This window comes from Mugil cephalus, chromosome 21 (genome assembly GCF_022458985.1).
Source record: "Mugil cephalus isolate CIBA_MC_2020 chromosome 21, CIBA_Mcephalus_1.1, whole genome shotgun sequence".
NCBI classification, from domain to species: Eukaryota; Metazoa; Chordata; class Actinopteri; order Mugiliformes; family Mugilidae; genus Mugil; species Mugil cephalus.
This window is the reverse complement of record NC_061790.1, coordinates 3,465,093-3,482,368: the sequence shown is the minus strand read 5'-3', so window position 1 is coordinate 3,482,368 and position 17,276 is coordinate 3,465,093. Positions and strand designations below refer to the sequence as shown.

Genomic DNA, 17,276 nt, shown 5'->3' with positions numbered 1-17,276 from the left:
TACTTCTAAAAAGAGTCTCAAGACTCATCTTTTTAATCAGACTGTTACATGATTTTATTTTATTTATTTATTTATTTTTTTTTTCTTAATTCCATTTTTATCACATTATTATTATCATTTATTTATTTTTATTGTTATTTTATTAATTTATTTTTAATTCTTCTCTCTCTCCTCTTGGGTATGTTCTTGATTTGTTTCTTGTAAAGTTTTATGTTTTTATTTGTGAAGCACTTTGTGTTGCATTTTCTGTTATTGCATGAAAGGTGCTATATAAATGTATGTATAATAAACATGTGTGAAAACTGTCATACGTTGCTGTAAACAATGTTTATTATAACCAACAATGTTTTATTATTGTGATGTTTGAAGCTATGTGAAAAGAGGTAGAGTAACCATGTCCCGATTTTAACTGGTAAATGATGGTGTCACCTAAACTGGGGTGGGGTGCAATAATACTGTGTGTCCACATGGGACGGGAGCTGCACCGAGTTGGACAGAGTGTGGCTTCAGAGGACGGTCAAGGCAGCCCAGAGGATTGTTGGCTGCTCTCTCCCCTCTCTGATGGATATCTCCACCACAGTGCCTCAGCAGAGCTCACAATGTCATTAAGGACAATTCTCAGCCTGGTTCTCAGCTGTTTGAGCTGTTGCTGTTGTATTTTGTTTCTTTTGCATTGAAAAGGAGAAGCTCTCCAATCTCGTTGTACAATGTATAATGACAATAAAGGGTTTTATATTCTATTCTATGTTTTGTTGTGTGACCTCTCAAGTTATCTTTGCTCGTTAACCTGAGGGGGAAAAGTGTGAGGCTTCTTTTTGTTGCCGTCGCAGGTTTTTTGTAGAGAAAATGTGGCATAAACTACATTATTTAACTAAAACTATGCAATGTAGATGCATATTCACATACTTTTGTACTATTACAGTATAAAGATAACATTAATAATTAAAATTTGAATTACAACCTGTTTAAATCATTTGTATATATACACACAAATTAAATATAATCTCATCTCGTTTCATTTTCTACCACCACTTATCCTCACTAGGGCCTAATTAGGTAAATATAATACCCCTAATGTTTAACCCCTAACGTTTAATCCTTAACATTCTGCTGGGTCTTGTACAGGACGGCAGTACATTTTTGAACAAATCAGCGCTCTGTACATGAGTTGTGTTTGAGTAAATGCTACGTGCTATGTGTCGTTGGAAAGCCCTTTTTCGCCTGGTTTCATTGATATAAGCCATTATAGGACACAACCAACACATTTTGTTCAAAACAATAAAAATGAGAAACGAGCATAAACTCACCAGAAAAATCTCACATTGATCCAACAATCAATATTATCCAGGTCAAAACGCTCCATTTGTATCGATAAGTTATTGTCAATTTCAGTCATATTTTCAGTCCAAAAACTACTTTTAGTTCCATAAAATTCCACAAAGAGCTGCTTCAGCATCTTGGGTGAAGGAGATATGTCGCAATTTTATCAAAATATACATATAAATTGAAACAGTGTTTATCTTGTAAGTGACCACTGACCTCTGACTTTTGGATTCATACATTTTTGAACAAATTAGGAGCAAGTATGTGTCGGCACCAGCCCTCAGAAGTCAATGAGAGTCATCGGTGTAAAGAAGCCCCGTCCCCATTCTTTCAGCCACAGACTGAGCCAATTACAGAGAACTTAGACGATGACTGGTGTTTCGTGTAGCGATTGAGCTGCTCTGAACAACGGTATACAACATTCCCCGGTTAAGCGTACTTCACTGGCACTCGGAGGGACTTCTGTGCATAATTTCAAATGAGAAGCAATGAAAAAACTCTGTATCAGTAGTGGAATTTTTCTTTGCAGCAATAAAGTTTATTTGCCTTTCTAGACCTTCTGTTTTGGCTGTTTTTTTTTGTTTGTTTTTTTCTTCAGTTTTTGCACTGCCTCCACTTTTCCCGCTCAGAGTAGAGTACCTCTCATGATGTCACAGTATGGTGTTTGTTTCAAATGCTTCAGCTGTGACTACCTCTATGCACGCCCCTGCAAGTAAACACAATGTAGTTTTTAAATTAAGGTTTTTATTATTAAGGGAAAAACCAGATCCCAACCTCCATGGCCCTGTGTGAAAAAATGTTTTCCCCCTAAACCTAAAAACTGGTTGGGCCACCCTTGTCAACAACTGTAATCAAGCATTTGTGTGGTGAGGTTGGAGGAATCAATGTTAGGAAAATAAATATAGATAAAATATTTAACAAAAAAAGCAGACAACGGTGCCTTGGTTAAAAAGGGCTAGTAACACAGCCATATAGTAGAAATCACAATGCACTCTAAAAGTTTTAGCAGTATTTATTAAAAAGAGAAGGATAAAACCGGACCCAAAATCCTCGTAAATACAGGATAGATTTAAAAATTGGATTTTGTGTTTACTTGTGTTATTTTTGTCTTACATTTCTGAAACATTTAGATGTGGGAAAAAAAATAAAACAGGACACTTTTCCACACCATTGAAAGTTTACATATATATATATATGGTAACACTTTATATTAAGGTACACATATTCGCCATTAACTAGGTGCTTACTCATATGCCTATAAGTAGGAAATGCGCGCCTAACATCACCTCCGAAAAATGAACCCTTTGCTACTAAAGTATTAAAAGGGTTGGACATGCTTTTACGGGTTTACCAGTTTTACCAGTTTTAAAACTAGTTGTTTAAAAACAGTTAAAGAAAAGGCTCACTTTAAAAACGTATAGGAAATGTCAAGCTAATTCTGCCAGTTGTTTTGTTGTGTGACTGGTCTTCAATTTGGACTCAGGACTCTGTTTACATTTGATTACATTTAGCCTTAATGGCTGCAAAAAGGCAGACTTGATTTTTTTCCTCCTTTTTAAACTGTTGTCTGCTGATTACAGTATGTTGTGCACTGACCTGAGTCTTTGCATTTATTTTTGTTAAGATGAATGTATGGCGTGACTTTTTACAGTTTACTAAAAATGTACTTGTACTAACTGACTGTCTACTAACTGCTAGTTGTATGCTATAATGACATAACTAAATGTGAAGAGTCTGCAACTTTAGTATAGGGAACAAATGAGGGTTAATAAATATCCAACTAGGGAATAGGGAACATATTTTGAGTTGAAAATGATTAATTTATAGTTATTACAATTTGTAGTTTTGCATTGCATTCCACAGGAATAGACTATACTAATTCAGAGTGATAAAGGACTAATTACTATTCTTGGGCTACTGCCCCTTTACAAGGCTCCAATAACCCACTGGTTATTCACATAATTATTCAGAAACAACAATGCATTAATTTACATTTAATAAGCAATAATTAGGAGGTAATATCGGGAAAAAGATTAATTCATGGCGTAATAGAGGTAGAGTAAGGCTATGTAGAATAAAGCGTTAATACGTGATTAATAAATACTAATAAAGGGTTAGTATGCTACTCATATGCATATTAGTAAGCACCTTGTTAATGGCAGAATGTGTACCTTAGTAGGGGGTTTAGCCTTCAGTGGAAAGCACAGTGAAGACAGACAAGAAATGGGAGGCAGAGAGGGGAGAATGACACACAGGAAAGGGCCTCAACATGTGGGGCGGGTGCTCTACTCAGTGAGCTAAATACCACCCCCACACCACTGAAAGTTAATGATTAAATTGTACTGAATTGCACACGACTGTAAAAAGTCCAACTGAGGTGGCATAGTTACTGAATAATGATTAAATTGTACTGAATTGCACACGACTGTAAAAAGTCCAACTGAGGTGGCATAGTTACTGAATAACTATTTTATTACAACAGTTGCTGCCATAGCTCAGCGCTTCCCAGTTCAGCAACATCAGTACTGTCACTGTTAAAACAAATGAGCCACTGTTATTCCAAGACCAGTACCTAAATCTGAAGTAATAAAGACAATCCTATTACTAACCTATCCTATTCTAACCCTAAGTCCTCAAAAGGAAAAGACGTCTGTGGGTTAAACACACTTACCTTAAAACCTGATCCATTGACACATACTATAAACACCTTACTGACTCAGAGCTCAACGCTTTAATCGTTAGTCAAAGTTGAAGCACTGAAACAAGTATAACTGGTTGAATTGTAGCAACCCACATTCATAAAGAATGCATGATGGAATCACAACATACCATGCCACTGTCCACACCCCTTATCTTTGTGTGTAGTGCAAAGCAAAAATTGCCTTTTCTTTTGGGAACCTCAGGCTTCCTCTCTTTACGAATTATCTGCAGCAGGATGATATGACTGAATATGACAAGTTCCAATCTGCCTGTAAATGGGAATCCTTAAGGATTAACAAATAATGCACTGAAGTGTCTACTGTAGCCGGGATTAAAATACTCTAAAAGCTTTAATTAAAACATCCGCAAAGTTCCCTTTCGTCCCTCTGTGGCGAGAGGTGCGGAGCAAGGATGCTGATCAAAGTCGTTCAATTTTACACGCTAACTGCCTGAGAAAAGCAGCAACTTCTCACTCAGTAGTGAACAAGCAAGATTGAATGCCACACTACTCACACTCATGGTTAACATCAAAAAACACTTAACTCCCACAGTGCATTGCAGCGTATATACTCCTTGCTATCAAGTACTTAATTCAAATGTATTTTATTTTAGTTCGTTAGTTTTTTAAATTCCAAATTTGAATTTATGGTGATCTTGTAACTTTTGTTGTTCACAATATACGCCACGACTGCCGATGTGCAACACAGGAGGTCGAGCCCGCTATTTTACTTTTCCAGCGCAGGTAAGCCAACCATGGAAAATCCAATTTTGTTTTCTCTGTAGCAGTTCTTTCATAAACGTAACACACTATAGTTTTCTTTTTTTATACATAGCATAGAGGTAAAAAAAAAAAAAAAACGATATATGCAGTGTTACGTTCAACCTGCTTTTTTTCAAAATGTATTCGTATGTGAAAACAAAATTATGTTTTCTCTGTTGCAGTTCTTTCATTTCATGAATGCAACACACTACTGTTTTTATACATAGGCCTAGCATAGAGGTAAACACGATATATGCAGTGTTATCTTCATTTTAGATAGGGGTTTTGTGACTCCCAGTGTGTTCTTTTCTGTGGGAAACGGGTCCAAATGGCCTTTTGAGTGTTGAAGGTTGCTAACCCCTGCCCTAGCCCATCCCCTTCCCCCGTCTGGGTGCCGACGGGCAAATCAGAGTGCCTGGATTAAGGGCCCTTTGTATGACCTCAGCAGGGGGTGTCTCTTTGAGGAGTCACAAGCAGAGGCTCTGTCTGAGCCGCGCTGCCGCAGCCGAGGTTGGACAAAACATGCATTCAATAAAAGCCACTAAGAATGCATGTGCACACAAGGAAAAAAACAAAACCCAATGACAGATCCATAAAAACCGCTGATGGACTTTCACAGTCGTGTGCTTTTCGGTACAGTTTCATCATTACCTTTCACTGGTGCATCTTTGGAGGTGGGAGGAAGCTGGAGAACCCATGCGAACACACACCCAAAAAGGCCTGAGCTGGACTTGAACCTGGACCTAATCGCTGAAAAGCATCAGCGCTATCCCGAGCCACTGTGCTGCCATTTAGGCCTAGAAATTCCAAATAATTTGTACCTTCTGTTTAATCACATCATAACAAATAATGTCTCTTGTCCTCACCTAACATACCCTTTGATTCCCAGATTGTTCCTGAATTATTTACCGTCTGAAAGATTTTCCTTGTCTTGTTCTTTTTAATACCAACATACACAACCCCACACTTATGGTTGCTGTAAATATGTGTGTTTGTACTAGGTATGAGTGAGTACAGCATTATCTGTATCCGTATCTGTATCTGTTAACCATACGAATTATCCGTATCTGTATCTGTACTCGGAGTGGGCAGGGTCTAAACCCGAAGTGGGTTGGGGTCTTGTTTGTGGGTGGGTCTTTAACCGGTATGTTATTTTAAGCATGCAATTGATATGGGTTGATCAGAAATTGTGGTTTGGATCACAATGGCAAACGAACTATTTACATAAGTTTTGCAACAATGAATACAACACATGCTGTTGCAATTATCAAGTAAAATGTAATTGACAAGAGTTTCATACTCAACATAACCATCTTTTTTTAACATTTAATTTTTTAAATCAGTGTGATTTTTTTTGGTTCCTTTTTATTTTATTTTTATCCACACCAGGTGTGTGAGTGTGTGTGTGGAGAGGTGGGGGTGGGGCTTAATTTGTAATATTTATACCACTGCTACCTTTCTTGTTGTATTTCATTAAAAAATAAAGTGTCAGACACAAAAGAAAAGAGACGCAACGTGAATGACGTTAATCTGCACCACATCCGAAAGAACCCGCATTTACCAGAACTCCACCAGTTAATAAGTAAGTACAAACCAGAGTAAAAAAAAACCTGAAGCTGAAGAAACTCTAAACGTTAACGGAAAAGACCACGAGCCTGAGAGACAGAGAGCTGTTGTGTGTCAGAGTTAGCAGAGCGGGACACAGCAACACCTGTGTATGTGTGTAGGGGAGAGTGCAGCACGGCACCTATCACAGAATGCAGACACATTCAGATAACCAATGAGGATTTTCATTCAATCCGAGCACAGATATCGACTCGTATTACTCGTATAATACTTGTACTCGGCAAAAGTGCTTGATCCGTACCGGATACTCGTACCATAATATTTGTTCTTTGGGAGCCTTGGCACATCTCCGCTGCAGTTAGACAGCTGAGGTGCTGTTGTTGTCGTTCCCTTCCCTGGAGCTACTATCTCACTTTGCCTCCAAATTGGGCCATTTTGAGAGTGTTTTGAGTAGTGTGTGAAATGTCGAGATTCTGCTGTCTATGTCGGTGGTTCTTACAGAGATGCTGTTTGGTGTAGACCAGGGGTCTTCAATGTTTTTTTTACACCAAGGACCCCAAAAGTTATATTATATCATTACATCATCAAAGGAAACTTTATGAAAGAAAAAATTAAAAAGTAAGAGAAGACATGTCTGATTCAATATGCTGTATAAAGTTTTAGCACTGAAGTACCTCAAAAAACATTTGGCAACCTTTAAGACTACAACACACTAAGAGTCATGTTCTTTACGGCACAGCAAGAAAAAGAAGGACCCTGAAGAAAACAGGAGGAATGAGACTGAGGGAGGAAGATTGTACAACTGAAAACCAGAAAACACCAAGAACAAAGAGACATGAGGAAAGAACATAGATACGTCAGGAAAAAGTGAAAGTTCACTGGGTCACAAATTGTGTCAAAACTAACATAAAAAATCAAGAGAAACTAAACTGAGTAACAGAAAAATATTGGGAATGACAATGAATAAAAAATTACTTGAATGTCCAAGAGAGTGACTCCTGAGAAGGTTATTCAAACCAGTAATCTAGATCAACAAAGAGAGGCAGCCGACCAAAAGAGAGAAGAACCTGGCCTTCCTGGAGACATCACCAAAAAGTTTACATTAGAACAATCTGGCAGGGAGAAGAATGATCAGGGAGAAACAGGTGAGTCTCTTTGTCTTTCTGCAGATCTCTGAGCTCTACAACTACACTTCCCCCACGGGGGTTGGCTGTAACTGATGTCATTGCTCCAAAGCAAAAGTGAAAGCATTTCACTGACAGGGAGGAACTGCAGTTCTCAGTCCGAGCAAGAAAATGGAAGAGACACCACGGAGTTATCAATCAATTCTGTAAGTAAATGCTTCAGAATATTTGAAATAATCCCTATGAGGCTTTGAACTGCTGAGCCTCTTCCATGTCTCGGTCATATTCAGGTGTTATGTCTCTATTTGTAATCTCTAACCCTGTTTAGTTATGTTTATCTGTTTCTTAATCCTTCCTCAGAGACACGGTCCAAGAACAAGGACCAGGTGAGAATAATAGGTTTACTGTTTTTTTTTAATATATATATATAAACTGACATGTTATTTTTTCAAGATCAATGTTTAAAGAGAATAAGCTATATTAATCACAGTAGATATCTGTAAAAGCTGCTTATGTCCGTATTTATATCTCATCAATGATTTAATAGTGAAGTGAGTTGCCTGTGGAGATGAGCCTCCAGATAATCATGAAGTGACTCTCCATTTCCTCACAGCTCCATGACGGCTGATGGGAAGCATTTAGCAGCTAAAAAGCAAAACAGAGCTATTAAGTAGATGAATATTGCACTTACAATATATTATCTGGATACAAATGTGTTGAACTTGTTTGAACAGCACTCCAGTTTAAATGTTACACAGTCACTTGTGATTATTTCTGTGAATTCTTTAACCATTTTGCAGTGGCACAAAAGTTATGATTACATTTTATACAAACATACGAACAATACGAACAACAGTTTTACAGCATCTCCTGTACTCATGTTGAACCTTGCTAAATGTTATTCTTTAACCAGTTATGTTATGTGCAGCTCAATAATGACTTTAATATTCCTTTTCATTCATCTTTAGTGTTGAGGAACTTTCATGTCTACTGCACTGGAAGAACAAATGCGGTTCATCATTACATTGTTCAGAAGGTTAAAGATCTTGGACAGACTGAGGTGATGTCTTCTGAAGATTGTGACTACCTTCTGGTTTTCTGTCCCATCACTTCACGAGTTGGAACAGACATCAGTGAGGCCATGGACCAAGTCAATCAACGTGATGGTTATGGTAATGATAAACACAAAATGTGAAGTCATGGCAATTCAGTAAAAAAGATATATTTCGAGGTGATCAGAAGTCCTGCATGATGAGCTACAGATGGGGTAACCTAACTCATCTCATCTCTGAAGTTTCATCGTATTTCTGTACTTGCAGGAAGTAAACCAATAATCCTGGTGGTGATGCATCACACCTTCGATCCTGAACATGTTGTAGCTGAAAGCGGCCGACACGTGGAGAACACAAATGTCCTCCTCACTGTGGACACACTGTTTTATGGGGACAAACTCCTCAACTGTAAGCGCAACGAGATTGCATTGGATGAAATCAAGAAGTCTCTTGCTCCTTCAGAGGTAATCATTAGATTTACTGATCTAATGTTAGATTTGCACATACATCAGTCCCTGTGTTTACATGCACACTAGTGTTTCACCATTAATCTGAATACAAATGCCTCTTATAACATCCTCAATCAGAACAGTGACCTGATCAGAATAAATTTTATTTAGATTGAGACAAGTAGTGTAAACCTTTGATGATCTGTTAAATAGGAAAATAATAGCTCCTAATAACCATGTAAACACTTGATCTGGTTGTTTCTCTCTGGTCTGAATAAATTCATTCTATCTGAGCATATTTGCCCATAAACATCATGACAAGTTTCACTAGCACGGACTGAAACATAGAGGTAGCTAAACAACAAAACATTAACCCATTCCATAATTTCCACATCACATCACATCAGACTGAATAAATATCTGTCCATGTCAAAACAGAAGTAGACTTATATTACGTTACTCTTGCACTGAAGTCTTCTGAAAGATGCACATGTTGCAGTTTCACTGTTATAAATGATAATAACTCATCTTCTCTTTGTTTCTTTTCTTTGTTTTAGCCTAACTGGAGTCAACCTCTCACCAATGGTAAGTATGACAATAATTATGAATGTAAGGTTACAGATTTCTTTCAGACTGATCTTAATATTTCACTCATAGTTATTAGTTGTTGGTTTGTGTATGTCCATGTCTTGCTTCTTATCAAAAGGCTCAAAGTAAAAGAGAAAAGAAGAAAGAATCACTATTTACAGTCTGGCAGGATTGACGACAAAACTATAAAAATAAATTGTGACTGTTCTTTCATTTCAGTGGCAGGTTTCTGTAATCTTCCTGTCTGCACTTGCTGAGAAATTAATACAAAATGAGTCTTGGGGGCCCTCACAAGTCACCCATGAACTGAGGTTAAAGTCCTCATTGTACTGGTGCAGGTTCAGTTTCAGAGTTGTCCCCTCTATATCTCTTCTCCACAACCACTTATGAAAAAGCCAAAAAGAAAGAAAATGAAGCAAAAGAATCACTACTTGTACTATGACAGAACTGACAACCAAAACTATGAAATAAACTATAAATGGTCTTTCAGTTCAGTGACATTAATGAACAAATAATGCTGCCCTTGATGTTACCTCTTGTATTGTTTAAGTAGTAAATTTCCTTAAATGAATAATTTCTCTATTCTTCTCTATTTTAGGAGTGAAAAAATATCGAAAGTATGTCATTGCAGCACTCTGCACTCTGTGTCTTGTAATTGTCATCATCGTGTTGGCTTTAACAAGTCACAGAAAGTCTCAGGATGATTCTGGTATGCATGACGAAACCGGATGGAAGCCGGATAAATCCTCATCCCAGTGCATTCATTGTAACATGCATATGACTTCTATGTATGTTTTTTCTTTATACATTGTATTTACTTGACACAAAAGTCATAGCTTGTTCCCTGCTAAAGGGTTATTTTTTCTTTTTTTTCCTTGTGGTTGTATGTCTAACTGCATTTCGTTGTGTATGTACCTGTACTATAAGCAATGTCAGCAAAATTGAATCTAATCTAATAGATGATTTGAAGGCACAAAATAAACCTGGTGTATCTTGCATATATAATCAACAACACATTTTTGGTATTAGTGGTGATGTTTGCTTATGCTTTTGCTATTGTATCTGCAGACAATAGGGAATCATATTTAATTGGTAGATCTCAGAATAATATTAGGCTAAGCTAGAGTGAGTTTAAGAGTCTGATTAAATTAGTGGATAAATTCCAATATTACAATGATTTTGTGCTTCCTTGATGATAACCACTATGTAATGCTATCATTCAGATGGCTGCTGTCTCATTTTAACTTGTATATTTGGTCCTTGAAGGTTGAAGGTTGAAGGTTGTATCACACTGCATGCACCAGCTTCTGGCCGCGACTACAGGTCCGGCTCTTATTCTACTTCTGCATTATGGAATGACAATAAACAAAACATCAAATTTTTTTTTACAAAAGTTACTTACAAAAGTTAAATGGGCTAACTGCAGGTTAACTGTGCTCACTGTAAGCTAACTGTGCTAACCATAAGCTAATTGTGCTAAATGTAAGCAAAGTGTGCTAATTCCCATGTTGACCGAGATGGTACCCCCGGGATTAGCTCCCGTAGCCCCTTCAAAATTTCCCAGAGGAAATTTTCTAGTTGGTATTAATGTGTTCTTGTGATGAAAGCTGCTTATGATTTTGAAATCTCTTTCCATCAACACTATTGTATCTGCAGAGCAATAGAGGATATTAGTATTTAAATGTTAGTAGTGGATAAATATTAGGTTAGTGGATAAATTCCAATATGTTTTTGTGCTTTCTTGATGATAACCACTATATAATGCTGCCATTCAGATGACTGCTGTCTCATATATTAACCTGTTGAAGGTTGAAGGTTGTAACATACTGCATGCACTAGCTTCTGGCCGTGACAAGAGGTCCGGCTCTTGATGCACTTAGGTCACAGAATGACAATAACCAAAATATCAAAATCAAAATAGCTGTAGAGACGTTCTTTTTTGTTTTTGTTTGTTTGTTTGTTTTTGTTTTGTTTTTTGTTGTTGTTGTTTTGGAATGTTTTATATTTCACTAAAACATTAAATTGAATATTCGAAATCAAAATGAAATCAAATCAAAATGTGTTTGTGGTTTGATGTAAAAAAAAATCAATGTTGAAGTAAACTGTTGTTCTATTTTAGTTTGTTTTATTTTCCGTTTCGGTCTCAAATAAATTCAAATGAACAAATGATACACAGACCCTGCACTTCCCCTGCAGGGGTTGGCTGCAAGTGACGTTGTTGCTCAAAAACAAAACTGAAAGCATCATACTAACAGGGAGGAGATGCAGTGCTTAGTCTGAACAAGAAGCGCACGGGAGAGATACTAAGAAGTTATCAACTGTTCCGTAAGTAAATGCTTTGGAATATTTGAAACAATCCCTCTTAGGCTGTCAACTGCTGAACCTCTACCATGCTTCGGTCATATTCAGGTTATATGTCTCAAGGTATTTATTTATTTATGTTTTACAATCCAGACATTTTCAGACAAGGTAGCTGCAGCAAAATAGTTTGTGATCTCTAACTTCTGTTTAATTCTGTTTCTCTGTTTCTTTATCCTTCCTCAGAGCCATGACCCCTGAACAAGTACTAGGTGGGAATAAACCAGTTTACTGGGTTTTTTTCTTTCTTTCTTTTTATAAACGGACATGCTGTTTTTGACGGAAATGATCAATGTTTAAAGAGAATAAGCTATATTAATCACAGCAGCTAATGGATTAAGGATTTAGCAGCCAATGAGCTGGTGGAGACCAAAATGGTGCTAAAAGGAGATGAAGGTTAGACTTACAATATAATAGTAGGAATAGATTAATGTTACAGTTGCAGTTGTTGCACCAGTGTTGCTGAAACAGTTAATGCACATTCAATGTTTACACACAGGGCAGAGCAAAGTTGTTCAGGTTGCAACTTGTTTGAACAGCACTCCAGTTTAAATGTTGTACAATCACTTGTGATAATTTCTGGGACTTCTGCTCATGAGTGGTAACATACCTGAACAAGAAGTAACAGACTGTGTTTTGGCTCAGTTTTTGTATTTATTGAATTTATGGCAGGGGAACAAAACTTAAACTACAAAATTTCCTCTGGGGGAATTTTGAAAGGTCCACCGGGGGGCTAGTGGGTCACTATCTCTGGCAACATGGGAATCAAACCCAAGATCAGGGCTAATCAGACAGACATATGATCATCTTTCACTGAGCACTGATATTGAGGAGCTGTAATCGCACAAGTTATCTGTGTCTGTGTGCGTCTGTCTGTAACTGTAATAACAAAGTTACCTGTGTTGTGTGTGCGGTAGAGGAGGTGCGTGTTGTTGTAACATAAATGTATGGGAGAGCAGTATTAATAGCAGAGATATCAGAGGAGCCACTGATTAATGAAATAGTCTCAGCTGTGGCTCTGGCCTGAAGATCAGAGGTTATCATGGCAACTGGAGGTGGTTGTCAATGATGACAGAGGCGCGCTAGGCAGAGACAGACAGAAAACGGACGATTTTCTTCCTCTGTGCTGGTCTCACATTTGGCCTTACTATGTTTTTTGTCTTCCTATAGTTAATATTTTGGAGACACGTGCGAGTTTAAAACAGGGGTCCTTCTGCCTCTCTGAAAAAAATCTTTGCATTAGAGTCAATAATGAGCAGAGAAAGAAGTGACCGCACTCAGAGGCTCGCGGTTTAAATTCTTTAAGTTTCACTACTTTGACGAACACATTGCGAGAGACCGCACAAGTTTGTCTACAACTGTGGAAAAAAATCATGTGTGCTGAGTGTAAATTGTGGCTGGGACTAGCATGGAAAGACAAAAGTTTCAGACCATCACCTAACATTCCACGCAATACACACCCATTTTAATCTCAAAATTTCTCCAAAAATGATCATGTCATTGAGCAAAACTATATGACCTATCAAAACGTGGATTAATACAACAATACACAAGACTTGTGGCTTCAGTTTAAAGTTCAAATACAGTCTAGTCTCCAGGTGACTTTATGCCTGAGCAGAACACCTTTGAAAAACTCCATTGATTTTTCTTTTTCGTCATTTGTTTTGCCTGTCCCATTCATTTCAATTTTTTTCCGCGATGTAATTACTATTTTTTCGAGAAAAGTAATAGCACACTGATCCTGATTAAACTGCATTTTTTGATATACAACTCGTTAAGAGATGAAAAAAGGAAGGAAAAGGAGGCACTGACGCTGTGAGGCCCTAAAAATTTCACTGTGAACAAACAATCAGATTTAAGTTGAACTACATTAACAAGTTTACAGCATCTCCTTTACTCATGCTGAAGCTAGCTAAATCTTATTCTATGATATGAACTGTTCAATAATGACTCAAATATTCATTTTCATTCACCTTTAGTGCTGAGGAAGTTTCATGTCTACTGCACTGGAAGAACAAATGGAGCTCATCAGTCCATTGTTCAGAAGCTTAAAGATCTTGGACAGACTGAGGTGATGCCTTCTGAAGATTGTGACTACCTTCTGGTTTTCTGTCCCATCACTTCACGAGTTGGAACAGACATCAGTGAGGCCATGGACCAAGTCAATCAACATTATGGTAACAAGTACCTTTAGTAGTGTCTGGATTTCTACTGCCCCCTACATTATAGAGAAGTAATATTTATTAACAGTATATAGAAATATAGCTATACTGGTCTCAGATTAACTGTCCACTTCTGTGTGAGGTTGTGCACAAGGCAGTGGTTCTTATATAGTGATAAATACAAAATGTGGAGTCATGACAATTCACGAAAAAGGATGAATTTGGAAGTGATCAGAAGCCCTGCAGGATGAGCTACAGATGGAGTGACCTAACTCATCTGCTCTCTGAAATTTCACCTTGTTTCTGTGCTTACAGGAGATAAACCAATCATCCTGGTGGTGATGCATCACACCTTCGATCCTGAACATGTTGTAGCTGAAAGTGGGCGACACGTGGAGAACACAAATGTCCTCCTCACCGTGGACACTCTGTTTCATGAGGACAAACTCCTCAACTGTAACCGCAATGACATCTCATGGTATGACATCAGGAAATCTCTTCCTGTTTCAGAGGTAATCACGAGATTTACTGATCTAATGTCAGATTTGCACACACATCAGTCACTGTGTTTACATGGATACGAGTCTTTCACTGATAATCTGAAAACAAATACCTCATATAAAATAGTCAATCAGAATGTGGTTTTATTTAGATTTAGAGAAGTGGTGTAAACCTTTGATGATATGTTAAACAGGAAAATAATAGCTCCTAAAGACCATGTAAATGCTTGATCTGGTTGTTTCTCTCTGGTCTGAATAAATATTCTATAGAGCATGTTTGCCCATAAACATCATGACAAGTTTCACTAGGAGGGACCGAAACATAGAGGTTTGTCATTCAAATAAATATTAACCCATTCGATCAAATCATTTTAACACCATTTTCAACTAATAAGATCGAATCTTAGACACAACAGACTGAACAAACATCTGTCCTTGTCAAAATAGGAATGGAGTAGGTGTGGAATATTATGTTACTGTCACTGACGTCCTCTTCTGAAAGATGCACATGTTGCAGTTTCACGATTATCAATGATTATAACTCATCTTCTCTTTGTTTCTTTTCTTTCTTTTAGCCTAACTGGAGTCAACCTCTCACCAATGGTAAGTATGATGATAATCAGGAATTTAAGATTACAGATTTCTTTCAGACTGATCTTAATATTCAACTCATAGTTATTAGTTATTGGTTTGCGTATGTCCATGTCTTGCTTATTGTCAAAAGGCTCAAAGTAAAAAAGAAAAGAAGGACTCACTATTTATATGAGGTTCAGTTCCAGAGTTGTCCCCTCTATATCTCTTCTCCATAACCACTTATGAAACTAAAACTAAACTAAAACTATGAAAATAAAACTATAAATGGTCTTGAGTTGAGTGACATTAATGAATGATGCTGTCCTTGATGTTATCTCTTGTATTAAGTGGTAAATTTCCATAAACAAATAATTTCTCTATTCTTCTCTTCTTAGGGGTGAAAAAAAATCTAAAGTATATCATTGCAGCACTCTGCATTCTGTGTCTTGTAATTGCCATCATTGTGTGGGCTTTTACAAGTCACAGAAAGTCTCAGGATGCTTCTGGTATGCATAACGAAACCAGATGGAAGCAGGATAAATCCTTATCCTAGTGCATTCACTGTAACATGCATATGATTCGTATGTATGTTTTTGTTTATACATTGTATTTACTTGACAGAAAAGTCATAGCTTGTTTTTCTTTTTTTTCCTTGTGGTTGGATGTCTAACTGCATTTAGTTGTGTATGTACCTGTACTAAAAGCAATGACAGTTAAATTGAATCTAATCTAATAGATGATTTGAAGGCACAAAATAAACCTGGTGTATCTTGCATATATAATTAACAACACATTATTGGTATTAGTGTGCTCTAGTGGTGATGTTTGCTTATTCTTTTGAAATCTCTTTTGACCAGTGCTATTGTATCTGCAGAACAATAGAGGAGATCAGTATTTAAATGTGGTAGATCTGCAGATATAATCATTAGGCCTAAAGCTAGAGGTGAGTTCTCTATGAAGTCTGAATTAAATTAGTGGATAAATTCCAATATTACAATGATTTTGTGCTTCCTTGATGATAACCACTATATAATGCTATCATTCAGATGACTGCTGTCTCATTTTAACTTGTATATTTGGTCCTTGAAGGTTGAAGGTTGAAGGTTGTAACACACTGCATGCACCAGCTTCTGGCCGCGACTACAGGTCCGGCTCTTATTCTACTTCTGGATCATGGAATGACAATAAACAAAACATCATTTTTTTTTTACAAAAGTTACTTACAAAAGTTAAATGTGCTAACTGCAGGTTAACTGTGCTCACTGTAAGCTAACTGTGCTAACCATAAGCTAATTGTGCTAAATGTAGGCAAAGTGTGCTAATTCTCATGTTGACCGAGATGGTACCCCTGGGATTAGCTCCCGTAGCCCCTTCAAAATTTCCCAGAGGAAATTTTCTAGTTGGTATTAATGTGTTCTTGTGATGAAAGCTGCTTATGATTTTGAAATCTCTTTCCATCAACACTATTGTATCTGCAGAGCAATAGAGGATATTAGTATTTAAATGTTAGTAGTGGATAAATATTAGGTTAGTGGATAAATTCCAATATGTTTTTGTGCTTTCTTGATGATAACCACTATATAATAGGGGTTTGATACGTACCTCAGTTTACATGGTCGGTCCATTTTGGGTACAGTATGGGAACAAAATGCAAAGTCTAAATTTGCTTCCTTATTTGCATCTTTATTATTTGTAAAGCAGACATTTTTTTTTCGACATTATACGAAACATTAAAATAAAACAAAAAATAGAATTTCATCGCAAAGTGCTGCCTGTCTCGTCTTGTCTTTGTCTGCTTATCTGGGTTCGGGTCGAGGGGGCAGCAGCCACAGCGACCACTTCCACCAGCTCCTCTGGAGGAATCCCCAGGCGCTCCCAGGCCAGATGGGAGATATAATCCCCCCATCGTGTCCTGGGACATGCCTGGAACACCTCTAAAGGGAGGTGTCTGGGGGGCATCCTCACCAGATGCCCGAACCACCTCAGCTGACTCCTCTCGACGTGGAGGAGTAGCGGTTCTACTCTGAGCTCCTCCCGAGGGTCCGAGCTCCTGTTGGGCGCATATGCGCAAAAGGCAGTCAGGACCCGTTCCCCGACCTGAAGGCGCAGGGAAGCAACCCT

The 17,276-nt window shown here is 37.6% G+C and overlaps 2 protein-coding genes across 2 annotated transcripts; both read left to right on the top strand.

The window, feature by feature from the left end:
• Nucleotides 1-7,592: 7,592 nt before the first annotated feature.
• LOC124999295 lies at nucleotides 7,593-10,634 on the top strand. Its single transcript, XM_047574150.1, has 6 exons — nucleotides 7,593-7,679; nucleotides 7,834-7,859; nucleotides 8,442-8,645; nucleotides 8,793-8,989; nucleotides 9,532-9,559; nucleotides 10,161-10,634. The coding sequence occupies exons 1-6, from the start codon at nucleotides 7,645-7,647 to the stop codon at nucleotides 10,382-10,384; spliced, it is 714 nt and encodes a 237-aa protein (XP_047430106.1). The 5' UTR covers nucleotides 7,593-7,644; the 3' UTR covers nucleotides 10,385-10,634.
• A 1,192-nt stretch (nucleotides 10,635-11,826) lies between these two features.
• Nucleotides 11,827-16,920, top strand: LOC124999297. Its single transcript, XM_047574152.1, has 6 exons — nucleotides 11,827-11,887; nucleotides 12,107-12,132; nucleotides 13,900-14,097; nucleotides 14,398-14,594; nucleotides 15,158-15,185; nucleotides 15,551-16,920. Exons 2-6 carry the CDS (start codon nucleotides 12,111-12,113, stop codon nucleotides 15,706-15,708), a joined length of 603 nt encoding a protein of 200 aa, XP_047430108.1. The 5' UTR covers nucleotides 11,827-11,887; nucleotides 12,107-12,110; the 3' UTR covers nucleotides 15,709-16,920.
• Nucleotides 16,921-17,276: the final 356 nt, after the last annotated feature.